General features: G+C 50.1%; 1 protein-coding gene across 3 annotated transcripts; it reads left to right on the top strand.

The window, feature by feature from the left end:
* On the top strand, positions 3,995-20,471 carry ITPA (inosine triphosphatase). 3 transcript variants are annotated; one of them, XM_021077577.1, is made up of 9 exons: positions 3,995-4,139; positions 6,887-6,944; positions 7,035-7,099; positions 7,728-7,801; positions 10,433-10,464; positions 11,029-11,144; positions 15,837-15,913; positions 17,577-17,680; positions 19,709-20,471. In XM_021077577.1, exons 1-9 carry the CDS (start codon positions 4,074-4,076, stop codon positions 19,780-19,782), a joined length of 666 nt encoding a protein of 221 aa, XP_020933236.1. In that variant the 5' UTR covers positions 3,995-4,073; the 3' UTR covers positions 19,783-20,471. The 3 variants fall into 3 exon arrangements, with proteins under 3 accessions (XP_020933236.1, XP_013840613.1, XP_005672848.3); XM_013985159.2 differs by lacking the exon at positions 19,709-20,471 and having other exon boundaries at positions 17,577-18,014; XM_005672791.3 differs by lacking the exons at positions 15,837-15,913; positions 17,577-17,680; positions 19,709-20,471 and adding an exon at positions 11,914-11,972.

The raw sequence follows: 20,539 nt of genomic DNA, 5'->3' as shown, positions 1-20,539 counted from the left end.
AAATGCAGCTCAGATCTGATCCCTGGCCTAGGAACTCTATATGCCTCGGGGAGACCAAAAAAGAAAAAAACGAAACAAAAGCAAATAACAACCACTGGGAATTTGCTATTATAGTAGCAAATGAAGCTTTTTTGCATGTGTGATGGAATAAATAAAGATCCCAGGACCCATGTATTTGGGGGAAGATTAGAAAAAATATAGACACAGGTTAACACCTTAACATCTGTTAAATTGGAATGGTGGGAACTTGAGCATTTATTGTTTTCTGTTAAGTCTGAAATAGTTCATCATTTATATGATTATAAACTATTATACAATATTACATATTAAATGAACAATTATACAAGCAAAAGGGCAGGATAGCATTTTTAAAACATACATAAATTTTGATAATTATTGTTATTATTATTTTTTTGTCTTTTGCCTTTTTAGGGCCGCACCCTGTGGCACATGGAGGTTCCCAGGCTAGGGGTCTAATCAGAGCTGTTGTTGCCACCTACACCGGAGCCACAGTAACACCAGATGCGAGCTTCTTCTTCGATCTACACCACAGCTCACAGCAATGCCGGATCCTTAACCCACTGAGTGAAGCCAGGGATGGAACCTGCAACCTGATGGTTCCTAGTCGGATTAGTTTCCACTGTGCCAAGACAGAAACTCCTAAATTAGCTTTTTTTTTTTTTGTCTTTTTTAGGACCAAACCCGAGGCATATAGAGGTTCCCAGACAAGGGGTTAAATCGGAGCTGTGGCCGCTGGCCTACGCCAAATCCACAGCAACGCAGAACCCAAGCTGCATCTGTGATCTACACCACAGCTCACAGCAGCGCCAGATCCTTAACCCGCTGAGAAAGGCCAGGGATCGAACCTGCATCCTCATGGATGCTAGTCAGATTCGTTAACTGCTGAACCACAAATTCGATGTTGATAATTGTTAAAGGAACTCCGATGTTGATAATTGTTAAAGTTGGTTAATGGGCATATAGGGGCTCATCATACCACTCTTTTCTTTTGTTAGTTTGACACTTTTGTGCAAGTTCAAAATTTTCCATAATAAAAAGCAATATTACAAAGTAAAAAAATTAAGACTGTATACATGTTTGTGTGGAATTTGCATGTGCACAGAAAGTTGTTTGGAAGGGCAAGACCAAAAAAAACCTGTCAATAGGAGGATCAGCAGGTTCAGAATCTGGTGATGTCGCTGCTGTGGCTCTGTTACTGCATTGGTGTGGGTTCGACACCTGGCCCAGGAGCCTCTGCATGCTGCAAGCACAGACAAAAAAGCTATCAATAGATATAACTTCTTTGCTGCCTCAAACAGATAAAGCACTTTTATGGTTTTCATTTGGAGTTCCCAGGTTCTCAGGGCCCCCAAGCATGTTGCTTAAGATTTGTGGGCAGGAGTTCCCATTGTGGCTCATTGGATTAAGAACCTGACTAATATTCATGAAGATGCAGACTTGACCCAATCTCTGGCCTCATTCAGTGGGTTAAGGCTCTGGCATTGCCACAAGCTGTGGTGTAGTTCGCAGATGCGGCTCAAATCTGGCGTTGCTGTGGCTGTGGCATAAGCTGGCACCTGCAGTTCTGACTTGACCCTTAGCCTGGGAACTTCCATATGCTGTGGGTGTAGCTATAAAAAGAAAAGAAAATTTGTGCACAGCCTGTAGGGGGAGAAAGATGGCAGGGAGAGCAGTGAGACAGCTGCTGCCCTGGTCTGAGTCAGAACAAATCAGTGCTGGATTCATGACAGTAGCAGCACAGTGGTGAGAAGTGGACTGATTTCAGAGGTTGAATTGATAGGACCTGACAATCTCCTTTGAGGGCAAGAATTGTCCTTCTTTGCTTAGCTGGAATTTCTCCCACAATGAAGGAAGTGCAATTCCAAAGGGATTTTGTCATATTCCTTGCTAAAGGAGGTAAAAATTCACGTATTTTAATTTTAATATAATTTAATAAATGAATAATGTAACCCCCTTCCTATCTGTTCAGAGCAATGAAGAACCCACCTCTTTGTATGCTGGCTCATCAATTCAGCGAAGCAATCAATACGTTGTTTTGTTGTTGCCTAAGATTATTTGTCACTTGCAACAAGAATCCTGACTAGAAGTTCCCGTCGTGGTGCAGTGGTTAACGAATCCGACTAGGAACCATGAGGTTGCGGGTTCGATCCCTGGCCTCGCTCAGTAGGTTAAAGATCCGGCGTTGCCGTGAGCTGTGGTGTAGTTTGCAGATGAGGCTCGGATCCCACATTGCTGTGGCTCTGGCGTAGGCCAGTGGCTACAGCTCCAATTCGACCCCTAGCCTGGGAACCTCCATATGCCGCGGGATCGGCCCAAAGAAATAGCAAAAAGACAAAAAAAAAAAAAAAAAAAAAAAGAATTCTGAGTTTTCATCTATGTCCTCCCTCACCCAACAAGCTCTTGGGCTCCAAGACCTTCAGATTTACAGTGAAGTCTATCTAAAGTGAATACCCATTCGCAATACTCTCTGCTTAATTACTCTTTGTGGTCTCCCACAGCTTGCTGAGCGATGGATCTGCCTCCCCAAGCCAGATGGTTCTCCTAGCCTCCAGTGTTCCCAGGGTCATTGTGTTGACCATAATATATGGTACTTGTCTGTGGTACTCCGTATACATGGAGGTGCTATACTCTGTTCCCGGCAAGCTCCTCCTAGCCCAAGGCTGTAGCCGAAGCTTTCAACAGTCTGGAGGTCAGCTTTGCTGAGGGGAACCTCCTCTGCCCCTCCACCTTCCTGAGGATTAACTATGACTTCAGGAAGAAGGAAGACACATGATACAGAGGGAGGGCAACCACTCCTTGATCTAACCACTACTCCAAGGAACCTCCCAAATCACATAGTCGAAAGGGATCACGTGGTAGAATGGGAAACTTCAGGACCTGCCTTAGGACACAGTAATGCCTTTTGACCTTTGCAATACTTACACACTATTGTAAAGTCATCAAACAAAGGAATTTTTTTTTCTTTTTTTGGATATTAGCAGAGGACAAATTCTGGGGTCTAAAAAAAAAATTCATCGAGATTATCAGAGGTCTGTAACATTCACCAAAATAATTTATCCCTGACTTCCCATGATACTCCTGACAGGAGTTGCCTCAGCAGTAGAGCTGGCCCTGAATCTGCCCTTAATGTTAATCCTTGACTGCTGAAGTCCATGAAGGAAAGAGACGGCTGAATTGCCCAATGAGGGTGTTAGCAGTGGGTCAAGGCCTATGACACAGAGGGTCTAGGGGGGCACTCTCTACTCTTTGCTTTGTTAGGGATGAGAAGATCTGGCTGAGAAGGTGGCTACGGAGAAGGAACGATGACTTGAGGGCTGGAGGCATGAGATAATAAGGGAGATGAAATACTCAAGTCCCAAGTCTGGAAGATGGGTGAAGAGACCGGGCTAGCTTTAGGCTATGCCAAGTTTAAAATCACAATCAAGTAGATCAGAGATGGCAAGCAAGAAGGAGCTAAGGGAGCGGGGCTGAAGGTGAAGTCAGGATAAAGATCCGTGTTTGGGAGCCTTTGTCTAGAAGGAAACAGTTCTCAGAGACAGCTTTGGAAGTGTCCACGGTGAAGGGGAATCATCCAGAGCCCAGGCTTGCAGTTCATCACCGGCCTCGGGGTACGCACGAGGAGGTAATTTGTTTCTCCCAGAGAGGGGCGAAAGCAGGGATGGGGCAGGTGGCTGGAACAGTCTCTTCTCGCCTTGAGGAGAGCGTCCCTTGGCGGACGGGAGGGTCTGGTCTCGGCATACTCAACCTTCAGCGTCGGGAAGACCCCAGCAATTCCGATGCAAGGGGACCACGCCCCAGGTTGCTTATCCGGAAAACGGCGCTATGCTACCCGGGGTCTGAGCAAGAGCTCTGCGCTCCCAGCACTGCTTTCCCGACCCGGACGTTCCCAGACTGCCGCCGCAGCCACCCCTGAGACAGAAAGTAATCCCCACGGTGCTTTCCCGGGACCCCAGGCCGGAAACCGGGCCACCGCCTTCCGCCACCAGCCGGAAGTGCCTGCTACTCGGGGCAGAGGAGCTTCCGGTGAGTCCGCGAGGGAGCTGCGGCTCACCATGGCGAACTCTTTGGTCGGGAAGAAGATCGTGTTTGTCACGGGGAACGCAAAGAAACTAGAGGAGGTGCTGGGAGGGTGTGGGAAGCCTACAAGGAGGAGGCTGGGGGGTTGCGTGTGGCACGGCTGGCTGGGGAGAGGGCGGAGAAGGAGCTTCCAGGCGGAGCGAAGCGTGCGAGTGGAGGAGCGGAGGGGGAACAGAGAGAGTCGGACTCGGAGGGATAGGTTGGACCGGGAGGAATGGGTTGGGTTGGACCTGGAAGGGGATGGGCCGCGCGTAGTGGGACCGTCACGTGTGCTGGGTAGGGACGACCCGGGATTGGCCTTGCTAGAATCCGGGCTTGTGATCTCAGGGGCTTCAGGAGATCACCTGGCTTCAGGAGCCAGGTGGGGTCCTATTCCAAAAGCCACCTCTTAAGTTAGATTCCCAAACCGGAACCCCGATACCCCTCTGCAGCTGATCCAGACCCCGCTGCTGGCCTGGACTTGGCAGGGGCTGGACATGCCGTGGGGTCAGACATCCAAACGGAGCCATCCACCCTTCTCCACGGTCCAAAAATGTGGTCCTTAGCCTCTCCCAGCCTGTTTATTCATCTGTGAAATGGGAACGATGCGGGAGTTCCGCTTCACAGCGCAATGGAGAGGAGGAGTGAAGGACGCAATAGATCCAAAGTTCCTGTCTACAAGGCTAGACTTTGTGGCTAGCAGTGAGGATTCTGGGGGTTGATGGAACAGTTTTGGCTGCAAATAGTAGACACAGGGAGCTCATGTAAACCATCAGGTGACAACGTGGGAATTCAGAGGTATGCCGTCCACAGGACTTGAGGAATCTTAGGAGTCCCTCTGGAGGGGCTTATTTGTCCCAGTTCTCTCTGGATGCCCATCCTTTTTCCACTTGAGATCTTTCTGCATTTTTCCCTCCTGGTGAAGGAGGCAGTGAGGCTTCTGCCAGACATCAGCTCTTTATTTTTTAGGGCCACACCCACGGCATATGGAGGTTCCCAGGCTAGGGGTCTAATCGCAGCTGCAGCTGCTGGCCTACACCAGAGCCACAGCAACGCAGGATCTGAGCCACGTCTGCAACCTACACCACAGCTCACCACAATGCTGAATCCTTAACCCACTGAGCAAGGCCAGGGATCGAACCCGCAACCTCATGGTTCCTAGTCGGATTCGTTAACTACTGAGCCACGACGGGAACTCCCAGACATCAGCTCTGATTGGCCTTAATTGGGTCAAGTGTTTGACCCTGTTCAGACAGCCATGGCCAAGGAGGTGGGTCATGTGTGCGGAATCAAGATGACACCCACTGGGTATGTCTGAGGCAGACCAGCGGAGCACAATCATTAGGAGACCCTTAATTTTTCCACAGCATAGAGACTGATGGCACTTCTTTGTCATTATAAGGTGGCCTTCTCAGAAGCCAGAACCCTGTGCTGATAAAAGGTTTGCCATCCTGAGGCCAGACCAGTCAAGCAGACAGGCAGTGCCACCCTGAACAGAGCCCCATGCAAGGTGGTGGGTGCCAACTCCCAAGCCCACTTCTACCTCTGGTTGAGAATATGGCCCTCCTGCATTTATAGAAGAGGCTGTAGAGGTTCCCATGTGGCTCAGTGGATTAAGGATCTGGTGTCACTGCTGTGGCTCAGGTCACTGTTGTGGTGCAGGCTTGATCCCTGGCTCTGGAATTTTCTCATGTGGTAGGTGTGGCAAAAAGAAAAAAGAAGAACATGCAGGAGTGGCCAGAGAAGGCTCATTGGAGAAGAAGATGGACTTTAAGTTGGCCTAAAATAGGGAATTTTAACTGCATCTCACAGAACCCCACTGGCAGTATGATGAAGCCTATGGACTCTCAGGAAAATATTTTTATTTTTATTTTTTTTGTCTTTTCTAGGGCCGCACTTGTGGCATATGGAGGTTCCCAGGCTAGGGGTCTAATTGGAGCTGTTGCTGCCGGCCTACACCATAGCCATAGCAACTTGGGATCCGAGCCATGTCTGTGACCTACACCACAGCTCATGGCAACACCAGATCCTTAACCCACTGAGCAGGGCCAGGGATTAAACCCGCAACCTCATGGTTCCTAGTTGGATTTGTTACCCACTGAGCCATGACAGGAACTCTGGAAAATATTTTTAAATGTACAAAGTAGAGTACGTAGGATTACAAAGGAAATCAATTCTATTGAATTACAGTTTTCAAAATATAAATATTTGTGATCTGGTTACATATGCTTTATTAATATATCAAAGGATTCAACTTATCAGTGTGTATAATTACCATCATTTAAAAATAGTGAAGGTTGTACATGATATTTCAAGATTCCTGCTACAACATAATGGGATATGACAATCTCTGTGATTTTAGTAGGTTGAAATGTCACTGGAACTGCTAATGTATTCACAATTCAAAGAGATGCTAGATGCTAGATTTATTTTAGTGAAAATAAAGAGGTATATATATTTTTCCATCCAAGTTCACAGACATCCTGAATTCTGAGTAACCCCTCAGAAAATTCCTGGACTAGGAGGAGAGGTGGGATTCTGGGAGCACTGGGGAGGGAAGAGGGTGTTCTGGATGGGTGGTTAGTGTGAACAGAGACCTTAAGTTAGGAAGGAGGGATCAGAGAGTGAGATGAAGGAGTGGACCTCCTGGGGGAGACCCTGAAGGCTGGGGTGAGGCTCCTGGGCTTGACTTGGTGAGTTTGAGGGGACTGATAGGAGAGTTAGCTCTTGAGAAAGGTGGGTGGCAGCTTGTGTAGTAATGGGGAATCATTAAACAAATGGTGATGAGTGTTCTTTCATTTTGGAACAGGTCATTCAGATTCTAGGAGATAAGTTTCCATGCACTCTGGTGGCACAGAAAATTGACCGTACGTCTCTGTTCAGTTGTATTTTTTAAAGATGATTCAATGTCTTTGTCTCCCAGTGACCTGACTGTGTCTGTCTCTTTCCCTGAAAAGTGCCAGAGTACCAAGGAGAGCCTGATGAGATTTCCATTCAGAAGTGTAAGGAGGCAGCTCGCCAGGTGCTTGCTCCACACATGTCCTGTACTCGCGCCTCTTGTCCTGGTGGCTTCTGGGCTCTGTGCCTGCTGGGGACGGGCAGACAATATGGTGGGCACAGTTTGTCGTCATGACTTGAATGATGAAGGACCTGCCGAGGCCTCGTTAGGCTGGAGTCCATTAACGTTGGCCCTGGGGATACCGCCTTCCTTTGTCAACCTTGACTGTAGAGTTTCCCCCCAGATGACCACATACACACACGCATAATCCTCTCTTAGCAAAGTTCAGGTACATACATTCTGGCCACAACATTCTCCTACACACATCCACTCTGCACTCGCACTTCTCTGTGGAATTGAGGAGAGAACTTTGTAAAAAGTCAGGCTGAGTATGAATCCCAGCCCTCCTGTCGCTGTACCTAGAGCAAGCTTTACAACCTGCCAAAGCTTTGGTGTCCCTATCTTTTAAAATGAAGCTAGGACATTAGCCACGGGCTGTTCTTCAGAGCAGATGGACCTCTATCTGCTGTTGCTGTCTTGCATCCCAGTTAGCTGTGGGCCTGGCCCCGGCCTGGGTGGCCTGGGAATTCAGGGCGGAGGTGGGGCCTGCTGCTGGGTGCAGGTCTCAGGGTTGTGTGTCCTTGTGCTGCAGGTGCAGGGCCCTGTACTGGTGGAGGACACTTGTCTGTGCTTCAACGCCTTTGGAGGCCTCCCTGGTCCCTACATGTGAGTCTTCCCTCACCCCTTTGCAGGGCTCTGGCCACAGAACCACCTGAACTTTGACATCATTTGTTGCTGGATATTGTGGGTCATTCACTGTTTTGGCATCAACACTAATATTTCAGATTGTCTTGAAGGATTAGGGATGGGGAGAGGCATGCCTTTCTTTTGTAAAGTGTGAGAATGTGATTGTGTAAGTGGAGATGAGTAAGGGGAACTCGCCCATTGGAGAGGTACTTTCATAGGCAGGTCGGTTTCAGGAAAGAGGAAATAAAGAAGTTAAGACCTGCAAATGGATTTCCTTAAAGTTCTCCAGTACCCTGGACTCCCTTAGAAGGTCCTTGTGTATCTCTAGGTACAAATACTCTGATTTGCTGGGTCTTTTTTCTTTTTTTGTCTTTTTGCCTTTTCTAGGGCTGCTCCTGCGGCACATGGAGGTTCCCAGGCAAGGGGTTGAATTGGAGCTGTAGCCACCAGCCTACACCAGAGCCGCAGCAACGCGAGATCTGAGCCGCGTCTGCGACCTACACCACAGCTCACGGCAACACCAGATCCTTAACCCACTGAGCAAGGCCAGGGATCGAACCTGCAACATCACGGTTCCTAGTCAGATTCATTAACCACTGTGCCACGACGGGAACTCCATTGCTGGGTCTTGTGTATGTACTGAACAACACTCTGAACAATACCTGGGTTAACCCAGGTATAAGTTATAGTTGGCCTACAATGGCCGAGGTTTCGACCATGTATTACTATAGTACTTACTTGGGGTTGGTTTTTTTTTTTTTTTTTTTTTTTTATTTGGTTGCACCTGTGGCAAGGGATCAACTCCAAGCTGCAACTATAAGCTACACTGCAGCTGCAACCTACACCCCAGCTGTGGCAATGTCAGATCCTTAACCCACTGAGCCAGGCCCGAGTTTGAACCCCATGTCACTATCCAGAGGCAACACTGGATCCTTAACTTGCTGAACCACTGTGGGAACCCCTGTTGTACTTACTGTTGAAAAGTACCCAATATAAGTGAACCTATGCATTTCAAACTTATGTTGTTCAAGGGTTAACTATATCTTTAACTTTTGGGTTGCCAATTAGTTTGCCAAGGCAATAGCACCCCTATACACTTTAATATGCATTGCTCCATATTCTTACCAGCATTGTTATGACTTTATTTTTATTTTTTTAATTTTTTAAATCTTTTTGTCTTTTTCTAAGGCCGCATCTGGGGTATATGGTGGTTCCCAGGCTAGGGATCTAATCAGAGCTGTAGCTACCAGCCAATACCAGAGCCACAGCAACTCAGGATCTGAGCTGCATCTGCGACCCACACCACAGCTCACAGCAACGCCAGATCCTTAACCCACTGAGCAAGGCCAGGGACTGAACCCACAACCTCATGGTTTCTAGTCAGATTCATTAACCACTGCAACACAATGGGAACTCCATGACTTTTTAACATTTTGCAGCGGGGAGCGTGGGAAATGTTATCACATGCAATTTTAATTTGCATTTCCCTAATTGCCAGTGAGGTTGAGGCCTTCACTGGTTTATCAGTTCTTCTGTGCATTGCCTGTTTGTCTCCATTTTCCTTTTTCTTTTTTTTATTACTCAGTGAATTTATTACATTTGATCATCCCACAACCCCAGCACATCCCCCCACCCCCCAAACTGTCTCCTTTGGAAACCATAAGTTTTTCAGTCTGTGAGTCAGTATCTGTTCTGCAAAGAAGTTCATTGTGTCCTTTTCTTTTCAGATTCCACATGTAAGTGATAGCATTTGATGCTGGTGTCTCATTGTCTGACTGACTTCACTTGGCATAATTTCTAGGTCCATCCATGGTGCTGTAAATGCCATTATTTTGTTCCTTTTAATGGCTGAGTAATATTCCATTGTGTTTATGTACCACATTTTCTTTATCCACTCATTTTTCTTTTTCTATTGGATTATTTCTCTTCATTTTGAGTTGAGACATTCTTTTGTGTGTGTGTGTGTGTGTGTGTGTGTGTGTATGTGTGTGTGTGTCTTTTTGCCATTTCTTGGGCCGCTCCCGTGGCATATGGAGGTTCCCAGGCTAGGGGTCGAATCGGAGCTATAGCTGCCAGCCTACGCCAGAGCCACAGCAATGCAGGATCTGAGCCGCGTCTGCGACCTACACCACAGCTCACGGCAACACCAGATCGTTAACCCACTGAGCAAGGGCAGGGATCGAACCTGCAACCTCAAGGTTCCTAGTCAGATTTGTTAACCACTGCGCCACGATGGGAACTCCGAGACATTCTTTTTTTTAGGGTCACATCTGTGGCATATGGAAGCTCCTGGGCTAGGGGTCAAATCAGATCTACAGCTGCTGGCCTATACCCCAGACAACATAGCAACGCAGGATCCAAGTCACAGCTCACAGCAATGCCAGAGCCTTAACCCACTGAACAGAGCCAAGGGTTAAACCCGTATCCTCATGGATACTGGTTGGGTTCATTTACACTGAGCCACACAGGGATCTCCTGAGTTGAGACATTCTTGATCTTTTCTCCCTGGCTCTCCCAGGGCTCTAATCCCTGGGGAACGCAGCCCAGAAAGAAGGAGGTAGGAAGATCCATCTGCTTGTGGCGTCTGACTCACCCTTATTTCTCTTGCAGAAAGTGGTTTCTGGAGAAGTTAAAGCCTGAAGGTATTATCCCCCCATTTTTTTTTTCTTTAGATCTCTTTGGAATTAAGGATCTGGGGGTTCTAAGGGAGGAACTCCAGCTAGTAATCATGAATCTCACATTCCATCCCCTATACGGAACCCCCATTCACCTTAGCTTCCCCGTCTATAATCTGCAGCTCATACTCTCCCTGTACACCTGGCTCCGAGGAGCACTGAGACCTGGGAGGAATGGAGGGGGGTTGGGTGGTGAGAGCTCTGAGTTTGAAGGACAAGGGGGGGTCCGTGATGGTTTTGGCTCTGGGAGGGACTGGCCCTACTAACTACTTATCCTTGCCTCAGCTGGGAGTTGGGGGGGTTAGGAGACTCCTTGCTGCTCCTCCTGGTTCCAGCAGCACATACCTGAAACCCACAATAATAGAATAAGGAGCCCCATGTTCCCATCACTCAACTTGCTGCGTTATCCCCTCTCTGCCTATCTGGTTATATGTATAATTCTGCTCCATTAACCAGGCCCCAAGGATGGGGAGGAGGGGCTGGGGCTGGGCGGTGTAGAATGGGCTGAACTTTCATCGCACCTGCCCGCAGGTCTTCACCAGCTCCTGGCAGGGTTCCAGGACAAGTCGGCCTATGCACTCTGCACATTTGCGCTCAGCACTGGGGACCCCAACGAGCCTGTGCGCCTCTTCAAAGGCCGGACCTCGGTGCGTACTCACGCCCATTCCCTTGCCTGCCACCAGGGGGCGCCGGGATTCGCGATTAGGCTGCTGGACCTGGGAGGGGAGCGCGCCTCGGGCCGGAATGCGTTACCCACAGCTCTGCTTAGGCACGGCCCTGGGTACCACAGCTAAAAGTGCTGTTAATCTGGAAACTTACTTTACCCGAGTCTGGTGTTTTGGGAACCCACAGTGGCTCACAGCTGTTGAGGCCTGGGACACCCAGAGCTCTGCACTGTATGTCCTCTGAGACTGAAGGTGACAACTCCCAGAGCTGCATCTACAGCCAGACTTCTCTACCCTTGAATCTCCTTATCCCACCGCAGCAGCTTCCCTTGACTATCTCACAGCCTTTCCAACTCTGCCTGTTCATATCGACTCTTCCCCCAACTCATTCCTTTGACAGCTGCCCTTCAACGCCTCCATGCTTACCTCTCGGACCTTTAGATTCAGCTGCTTCTCACAAGGTCCAGACCACCCTCTGGGCTGGCCTGCTGCCCCTACAAGCCCGTCCATCTCCTCCCTCTGGCCGGAGGGTTCCTTCAGGCACATCACTTCTCTGCCTTGTCCTTAAATCCAGACTCCCACCGTGGCCCACACAGCCTATGCCTGGGGCTCCACTGGGGGCTCACCACAGATGCTTTCCTTTACTCTGCATGATGAGACTTTTAACTTTTATGGTAAAAAAAACAGGTAACAGAAATGATTGTCCTCACCATTTTTTAATTTAATTTTACTTTTTTGTCTTTTTTTTTAGGGCCGCACCAGTGGCACATGGAAATTCTCAGGCTAGGGGTCAAATCAGAGCTGTAGCCGCTGGCCTACGCCACAGCCACAGCAACTCGGGATCCGAGCTGCATCTGCGATCTACACCACAGCTCTCAGCAATGCCGGATCCGTAACCCACTGAGCAAGGCCAGGGATTGAATCCTCGTCCTCATGGATAGTAGTCAGGTTTGTTATTACTTTTTTTTTTCCTTTTTTTTTTCTTTCTGCCATTTCTTGGGCCGCTCCCGTGGCATACGGAAGTTCCCAGGCTAGGGGTCTAATTGGAGCTGCAGTCGCTGGCCTACGCCAGAGCCACAGCAACATGGGATCCGAGCCGTGTCTGCGACCTACACCATGGCTCACGGCAAGGTCAGGGATCGAACCTGCAACCTCATGGTTCCTAGTCGGATTCTTTAACCACTGAGCTACGACGGGAACTCCAGGTTTGTTATTATTGATCCACAACGGGAACTCCCATCTTCACCATTTTTAAGTGTACAGTACAGTAGTGTGCACTGTTGTGCAACAGATCTCTAGAACTTTCTCATCTTGCAAAATTGAAGCTATGCCCACTGAATAACAATTCCATCCCCTACCCACTTCACCACCCCAAGCACCTGGCAACCACCATTCTATTTTTTAAGAGTTCAGCTACCTCAGACTCATCATAAGAGTGGAATCCTGCAGGAGTTCCCTTCGTGGTGCAGTGGTTAACAAATCCCACAAGGAACCATGAGGTTGTGGGTTCAGTCCCTGGCCTTGCTCAGTGGGTTAGGGATCCGGTGTTGGCCGTGAGCCGTGGTGTAGGTCTCAGACGCGGCTCGGATCCCGTGTTACTGTGGCTCTGGCGTAGGCCAGTGGCTGCAGCTCCAATTAGACCCCTAGCCTGGGAACCTCCATATGCCACAGGAGCGGCCCTAGAAAAGGCAAAAAGACAAAAAAAAAAAAAAAAAAAAAAAAAAAAAAATAGTGGAATCCTGCAATGTTTGTCTTTTTGTGACTGGCTTGTCTCGTATAATGTCCTCAAGTTTCAGACATGTTTTAGCATGTGATGGGATCTCTTTTTTTAATGCTGAATAATATTCCCCTGTATGTATATGTACCACTTTTTCTTTATCCATTTAAAGGCCTACCTCATTTTATTGAGCTTTGCTGATACTTCATTTTTTACAAATTGAAAGTTTGTGGCAACCCTGTGTGGTCGTATGATGGTTAGCATTTTTTAGCAATAAAGTATTTTTTAATTAAGGTATGTACTTTTTTTTTTTTTTTTTGGCTATGTGTGTGGCATTTGAAAGTTCCAGGGCCAGGGATTGAACCTGTGCCGTGGCAGCGACCCAAGCCACTGAAGTGACAATGCTGGATCTGTAGCCTGCTGTGCCACCAGGGGACTCCAGCATAACTTTTATATGCAGTAGGAAACCAAAAAATTCATGTGACCTGCATTCATGCAGTAATGACTTTATTGCAGTGGTCTGGAACTGAACCCACAGTATCTCTCCGAGGTCTGCCTATGTTCATTGATGAACACTTGAGTGACTTTTACATTTTGGCTCTTGTGACTAGTGCTGCTGTAAACATAGGTATGCAAATATCTCTTCAAGATCCTGTTTTCAGTTCTTTGGGATCTATATCCAGAAGTGGGATTGGTGGATCAAATTGCCTGGTTAAATTTTTTTTTTTTTTTTTGTCTTTTTAGGTCCACACCTGTGGCATATGGAGGTTCCCAGGCTAGGGGTCCAATCGGAGCTGTAGCTGCCGGCCTACACCACAGCCACAGCAATGTGGGATCCGAGCCTCATCTGCAAACTACACCACAGCTCAAGACAATGCTGGATCCTTAACCCACTGAGCCAGGCCAGGGATTGAACCTGTGTCCCCATGGATACCAGTCAGATTCATTTCCACTGAGCCACGACAGGAACTCCTTATGTTATTTTCTTTTATTTATTTATTTTAAAAAATTGTTTTTAAATGAGTTCCAGAGTTCCCGTCATGGCTCAGGGGTAACAAACCTGACTAGTATCCATGAGGACACAATTCGACCCCTGGCCTGGCTTACTGGGTTAAGGATCCAGCATTGCCTTGAGCTGTGGTGTAGGTCACAGACACAGCTCAGATCCCGTATTGCTGTGGCTGTGGTGTACACTGGCATCTGTAGCTCTGAGTCAACCCCTAGCCTGGGAACTTGCATATACTGTGGATGTGGCCCTAAAAAAAAAAAAAAAAAAAAGACATGAGAAGTTCCCATTGTGGCTCACTGGGTTAAGGACCCAATGTTGTCTCTGTGAGGTTGCTGGTTCAATACCTGGACTCACTCAGTGGGTTAAGGATCCAGCATTGCCCCAAGCTGCAGCATAGGTTGCAGATGTGGCTTGGATCCTGTGTGGCTGTGGCTGTGGCATAGGCTAGCAGCTGCAGCTCCGATGTGACCCCTAGCCTCAAAACTTCCATTTGCTGCAGGTGCAGCTGCAAAAAGAAAAAGAAAAATGCGTTACAGTGATCTGCCTCTGCCACAGAAGTGTCCCCTCAAAAGTCAGCCACAGGCCCAGCTTCCTGCACTGTGACTGAGTAGCAGCCACGCTGCCGACAGGGCCTGGTGGCTGCCTTCCCCTCCAGTCCCTATTGTGTCCCCAGCTTTGGCTGCTTTCTGCACTTTGTTGCTTGCTAGGCCCCACTTTACCTGAGGTAACCTTGTTTCTTCTTGTTCTGTTCTCACCTGTGCTCTCTACACCCCAGCCACATTGTCCTCTCAGCACGGCACATGCCAATCCTTCACCAGTCGGGACCTTGGCACCAGCTGTGTCCTTCACCCAGAATGTTCTTGCCTCAGCCCTTTATGTGGAAAGTGTCCCCTCCTCACTGCGGCCTTCCCTGAGCTCCTGGTCTAAGTCATTCCATCCTGTTATTCTTGAGCCCAACTCCCAGCTTGTTTCCTCTAAGGCACTTTGCATTTGGTAATCATTAATTGCTTGACTGGAATAATACTTATTCTCCTTAAGCGATCTATTCTGTGAAGGCAAGCCTAGGCCTTCTGTGATCCCAGCTGAGGGCACTGCCTGCTGTGTTGTGGCGTTCCAAAACAGTTGTGGCAATTCCTGTGTTCAATTCCTGTGTGGTGTGGCCGGTTAAGGCCAGCATGGCCATGGCTGTGGTACAGGTCACAACTACAGGTGTGGGTTCGATCCCTGGCCCAGGATCTTCTACATGCTGTGAGTGTGGCCAAAAGAGGCCAGAAAATGTGTTGCATGCATGAGGTTCTGAGTGGTTTGGTAACTAGCTTTGGCTACACAGATCCCCGTGAGCTGAGGCACTATTTGCTTTTGGTCTGAATAACTTGGAAGTTTCCAGGCCAGGGATTGAACCTATGCCACAGCAGCAACCTGAGCCACAGCCGTGACAATGCTGAATCATTTTTTTTCCCTTCCTTCCTTCCTTTTTTAGCCACACCTGCAGCGAATGGAAGTTCCCTGTACCAGGGATCAAATCCAAGCCATACCCCAGGGACATGCCTGCTTCTTAACCCTTTGTATCACCAGGGAACTCCTCCCCTTTTATTTTTTTAAGTGGTTTTGTTTTATTTTGTTTTTTTAACTCTCAAGGTAACCTGACATCTCAGACTGGTTTTCTTTTTTTTTTTTTTGTCTTTTTGTCTTTTTTTTGTTGTTGTTGTTGTTGTTGTTGCTATTTCTTGGGCCGCTCCGGCGGCATATGGAGGTTCCCAGGCTAGGGGTCCAATCGGAGCTGTAGCCACCGGCCTACGCCAGGGCCACAGCAACGCGGGATCCGAGCCGCGTCAGACTGGTTTTCTTTGTAACATTTTCCTTTTGGAATTGGCCTCTTATGGCCAGTATTTATTGAGCTCATTTACATGTTAAACATTGACATGCCTGCCCCCATTTCCTCTGGCAGGGCCAGATTGTGGTGCCTCGAGGCAGCCGGGACTTTGGCTGGGACCCCTGCTTTCAGCCTGATGGATACGAGCAAACGTAAGGAGCCCCAGTTTCTCCCCGGGACTGAGGGGTCAGAATGGCCATGGCTTGGCCTGGGTTGGCACCCCGCCTGGGTGCAGGCATGCGGATGTGGGCGGGGGTGGGCTCCCAGGTGCCGTTCCGACTGGCAGCAGCTCTGCTGGGGTGAACACAAGGAATCTGGGTGGCCTTGTTCCTAGCCAGGAGGCAGCTGGGTGCAGCCGAAAGTCTTGGGCTCCAGCCTCAGCTCAGCGCAGAGCAGCTGTGGCCTCAGTGCCTTCCCCTCCTTGACCTGGGCTTGTCAGCTTCATAGGATGATTTTCTGACCCCCGTCTAGTTTGGGAAAATGTTACCACTTGGGCACATTAAACCCCGCAGTGCCGGGTGTCCTCACTTCATGCTGACCCCTGCTTATCTCCACGGGAAATGCTGGCCATCAATGGAATCGAATTCACCAAGCTGGAGGGGCCCTTAGGGAGTGTGGCCTGAGTCCTCACAGTAGCCAGACAGGCTGAGGACAATATGAAGCAACCTGAAGCAGCGCTGGAACACATGTTCCAGTCCAGTGGCCACTAGCCACATGTGGCTGTGGAGCATTTGAAATGTGGTGAGGGCCCCTGAGGAAATGAGTTTATTTATTTATTTGTTTTTTGTCTTTTTAGGGTCACACCCACAGCATATGGAGCTTCCCAGGCTAGGGGTTGAATCGGAGCCATGGCTGCCAGCCTACACTAGAGCATCTGCAACCTACACCACGGCTCACGGCAACACCAGATCCTTAACGCACTGAGCGAGACCAGGGATCGAACCTGCATCCTCATGGGTACTAGTCAGATTCGTTTCTGCTAAGCCACAAATAAATTTATTTTTATTCCATTGTAGTTGGTTTAAATTTAAATGGCCGCAGTGGCTGGTGGCCACCACCTCGGACAGCATAGATCTGAAAGTGACAACTGGAGTATGAGGTTCTCACTTGACCGGTGTCCTGACATGGATGGCAGGCCACTGGCCAGCTGCTGAAGGCCTCGCCCCTCCAGCCCCCCCGCCAGCTCCCCCGCCCCGGCCTGCCACAGCGCATCGGAGGAGATTGCTATGTTTGCTCTATCAGGCCTCACTGCTTCCTGTCAACAGATGACAAAGCTGATCAAACATGCAGCTCATCCTCCTGTTCCCAGCTTCCCTTAAATGACTTTGGGACACACTAGAATAAGTTTGAAATCCTTCCATGCTCATTAATAGGGGTTTCTATCTACAGGAGCATTTCAGACTATCCAATCTAAAAAAATTAACGCTGGGAGTTCCCGTCATGGCTCAGAGGAAACAAATCTGACTACTAACTACGAGGACACAGGTTCAATCCTTGGCCTTGTTCAGTGGATTAAGGATCTGGCGTTGTCATGAGCAGTGGTGTAGGTCTCAGACACAGCTCGGATCCCATGTTGCTGTGGCCGTAGCTGCAGCGACCATGGCTCCAATTCCACCCCTAGCGTGGGAATCTCCATATGCCGCGGGTGTAGCCCTGAAAAGAAAAAAAAAAAATTAACTCTGGCTGTTAGGAGCTGGTGGCCCTGCTATCCTTTCCTGGGGACTCTTTGAGCTTTGGGCTCCAGGATGGAGTGGGCGGTACACACTTTCCCTAAACTGGGGCTCCTCTTCTCTGAGTGCTGCTGTCACCCCTCAGGTATGCAGAGATGCCCAAGGCTGAGAAGAACACCATCTCCCATCGCTTCCGGGCCCTGCTGGAGTTGCAAGAGTACTTTGGCAGCCTGACTCCTCCTGGGGCTGGTGAGGACCCCTCTGGCCAGGGATCAAGGGACGGCTAGCCTGAACCTCCTCTGTCTGGCGGGCACGCGTCCAAATACTTCTTTCAGAGTTGCCACTTCCTGGGGGTGTTACCAGCTGTCTGGAGCAGTTGGCTCTGCTTGGAGAACATTGGCCAAAGGACACCATCCTCTTGCCCTTGGGGGTTCAGTGGTCCTCGGTAGCCCCCAGGCCTGGGGTCCCGATAGGACCTTCGGTGGCAAAACTGGCCTGGGCAGTATTGAGGGTTTCGGGAAGAACCAATGTTTTTTAAATACAGCAAATAAAAATTCTGGAAGGTTCTTGCTTCCAAAATAAACTGGGTGTATCTGCTTTGAAATGCGCCCCAGGCAGGTGTCTGTCCCCTGAGTCGCCTTTGGCAGGAGCAGCCGTCCTCTCAGGTCGGGGACAGGGGTGAGGGGCAGGTGGCCAGACGAGGACAGTGCCGTGCGAGGCTGTTCATGCACCCTCGCTCGCCGGGTGTTACATGACCTTTGCCATGCCAAAGCCAGGCGGCCCACCCACCACCGATCGATGCCACCACCTCCCCCACCCACCCCCTGGCCCAGCTGGCCTCTGGTGTTTGCTGACTTGAGGGAACAGGCAGTGTGGGATGAGTGCTTTCACTATATCCCAGTGTAACTTAGAGCAGCTAAACTCTTGGTTTATGGGAGTTTCTGTTGTGGCTCAGCGCTTAACGAACCCAACTATCATCCATGAGGACACGGGTTCGATCCCTGGCCTCACTCAGTGGGTTAAGGATCCGGCGTTGCTGTGAGCTGTGGTGTAGATCAAAGACACGGCTCAGATCCCACGTTGCTGTGGCTGTGGTGTAGGCCGGCAGCTACAGCTCCGATTGGTCCCCTAGCCTGGGAACCCCCATGTGCTGCAGGTGTGGCCCTAAAAAGAAAAAAAAAAAAAATGTTGGTTTATGGTTATAATGGCAAATTGGTTTTTCTGGCAGGGAGTGGGGATGGAGTCCTTGACCCCATCAGGGTCCGCCTGGGGCCTCCAGGCCTTTCTGGAGGCCCAGCTCACCTGCCCCAGACCCTAAGGGTCTGCCCAGGAGCAGCCATTCCCTGAGAGGGACCTCAGGGGCCTGGGGTGGCTCCCTTGCCTTTCCTGCAGGAGTTCTCTGCTGAAGAGGAGGCGCCCAACCCCAAGGGCCCGCAGAAAAGCCCGCTGTATGGCAGCAAGTGCTGGGAGGGTCCTCCGTGCCAGAGCGTCACTCTCAGGCTTCAGTTCCAGCCCCTCCTGTCACTATGCCTCGGTCCCGGCAGCATGGCCCAGGGCCTGGTTTTAACAGTTGTTTCCTCCCCTAAGCTGCGTCAGTGAGTGGGGTGAGGACAGGAACTCTTGTGCCTCTGCTCCCCTCTCGCCTGCAAGCCCAGCTGGGTGGTTTCCTGAGGAAGTGCTGGTGGCCATGTCTCCTGGGTGGTAGGCGGTGTCTGGCTGGAGCTCAGATGTGGGGTGCTGGGGGGGGGCTGCCTATTCCTCCCCTGTGATCCTGGACCAGGCTCCACCTGCAGGAAGTATCCAGGCTGCTGGGGAGGGGCCCCAAAGAAGGACCACGTGCCCCGGGGGTGGGTGTGTGTCTGCTCCTCAGAGCTGTCCTGGGAGCACAGGGCACTTCCCGTCCCCCTTTCAGACGTTGAATTACTCGTGCCATAAGCAGCCCGGTGAACGTGCTGTCCCACCCCTACCAGCCAGCAACAGGACTGTGTGGGTGGTGGTTGAGGTTTCTTGACTGAGCCCCAGGCTCCACGCTGCATTGTTGACCCCCACCAGCCAGTCAGCCCTCTGCTTCCTCCCTCTACCTAATGGAAGGTGCCATCTCACTGCTGGGTCGTGTTTCTCAGGTTACCAAGGCGGTTGAACACCTCGCCTGTGAATGTTTTGGGCTCCCTCTGCCCCCCGTCCACAGCCTTTGCCTCTTTTCTGTTGGAGTCACTGACTGTGTGTTGGCTTGTGGGATTCTTCGTATATTCTAGAAACCTCCCTTTTCCGTTTCAGAGGCAGCGCATGTTATCTCTCCTCTGCGCCCTTGGTCTGCGGTGCATTCGTTAAGCCCAAACCCTGTCCAGTGATGTGATGGCGTCTGTGAGCCAGGTATTCTGTTTACTGCTGCTGCTCCCAGGTACACACGGGTCCACAATCCCTGCTGCCTGCTGCTGCTGTTACCAACCGCCTAAGGGCCAAGCTGGGAACCTGACACCTTCTCCCCACATGCCACCATCCCTGCCATCCCCGAGTGCTGCTCCAGGTGCAGGATGGAAATCTGGAACCTGTGTAGCAGTCAGGATAGTTCAGAACTGCTGCTCTGACCCACACACCTGTTTCAGTCTGTTATGGGAACTCCTATTGTGGTGCAGCAGAAACAAATCCAACTAGTATCCATGAGGACAAAGGTTCGATCCCTGGCCTCACTCAGTGGGTTAAGGATCTGGATCCCACGTCGCAGGGAGCTATGGTGTAGGTCGCAGATGCAGCTCGGATAGCATGTTGCTATGGCTGTGGCCAGTGGCTACAGCTGTTTCATCCCTTAGCCTGGGAACCTCCGTATGCCACGAGTGCAGCCCTAAAAACCAAAAAAAGAGAGAAAAATCTCCTGTCAGGCTGCTGTGCAGCTGCCTCTGGGAGCCCGGGCCTTCCTGATCTCCACACCACCAGCCACTGGCTTCTTCCTCAGGGCCCTTCCCAGAACACTTGCCGGGCGGGTGCCTGGCAACATGGCAGCATAGAGGCCTCCTGCAGTCGGAAGTAACAGCCCTTAGACGGCGCTCAACAGTCCCCTCCCCATGGGAGCGTTTCCCCCTCCCCAGGGCCCTCAGGTGGCCTTCAGAG

The sequence above is a fragment of the Sus scrofa genome, chromosome 17, assembly GCF_000003025.6.
Source record: "Sus scrofa isolate TJ Tabasco breed Duroc chromosome 17, Sscrofa11.1, whole genome shotgun sequence".
In the NCBI taxonomy this organism is placed as follows: Eukaryota; Metazoa; Chordata; class Mammalia; order Artiodactyla; family Suidae; genus Sus; species Sus scrofa.
The sequence above is the reverse complement of the archived record's forward strand: the minus strand, read 5'-3'. Positions and strand labels throughout refer to the sequence as shown.

Bases quoted from the DNA above. Each gene is read 5' to 3' on its own strand.
- ITPA (XM_021077577.1), top strand. From the start codon at position 4,074: ATGGCGAACTCTTTGGTCGGGAAGAAGATCGTGTTTGTCACGGGGAAC. The intron at 7,100-7,727 runs GTGCTTGCTCCA...CTTGTGCTGCAG, and splicing joins GTAAGGAGGCAGCTCGCCAG to GTGCAGGGCCCTGTACTGGT. The intron at 11,145-15,836 runs GTGCGTACTCAC...TTCCTCTGGCAG, and splicing joins TCTTCAAAGGCCGGACCTCG to GGCCAGATTGTGGTGCCTCG.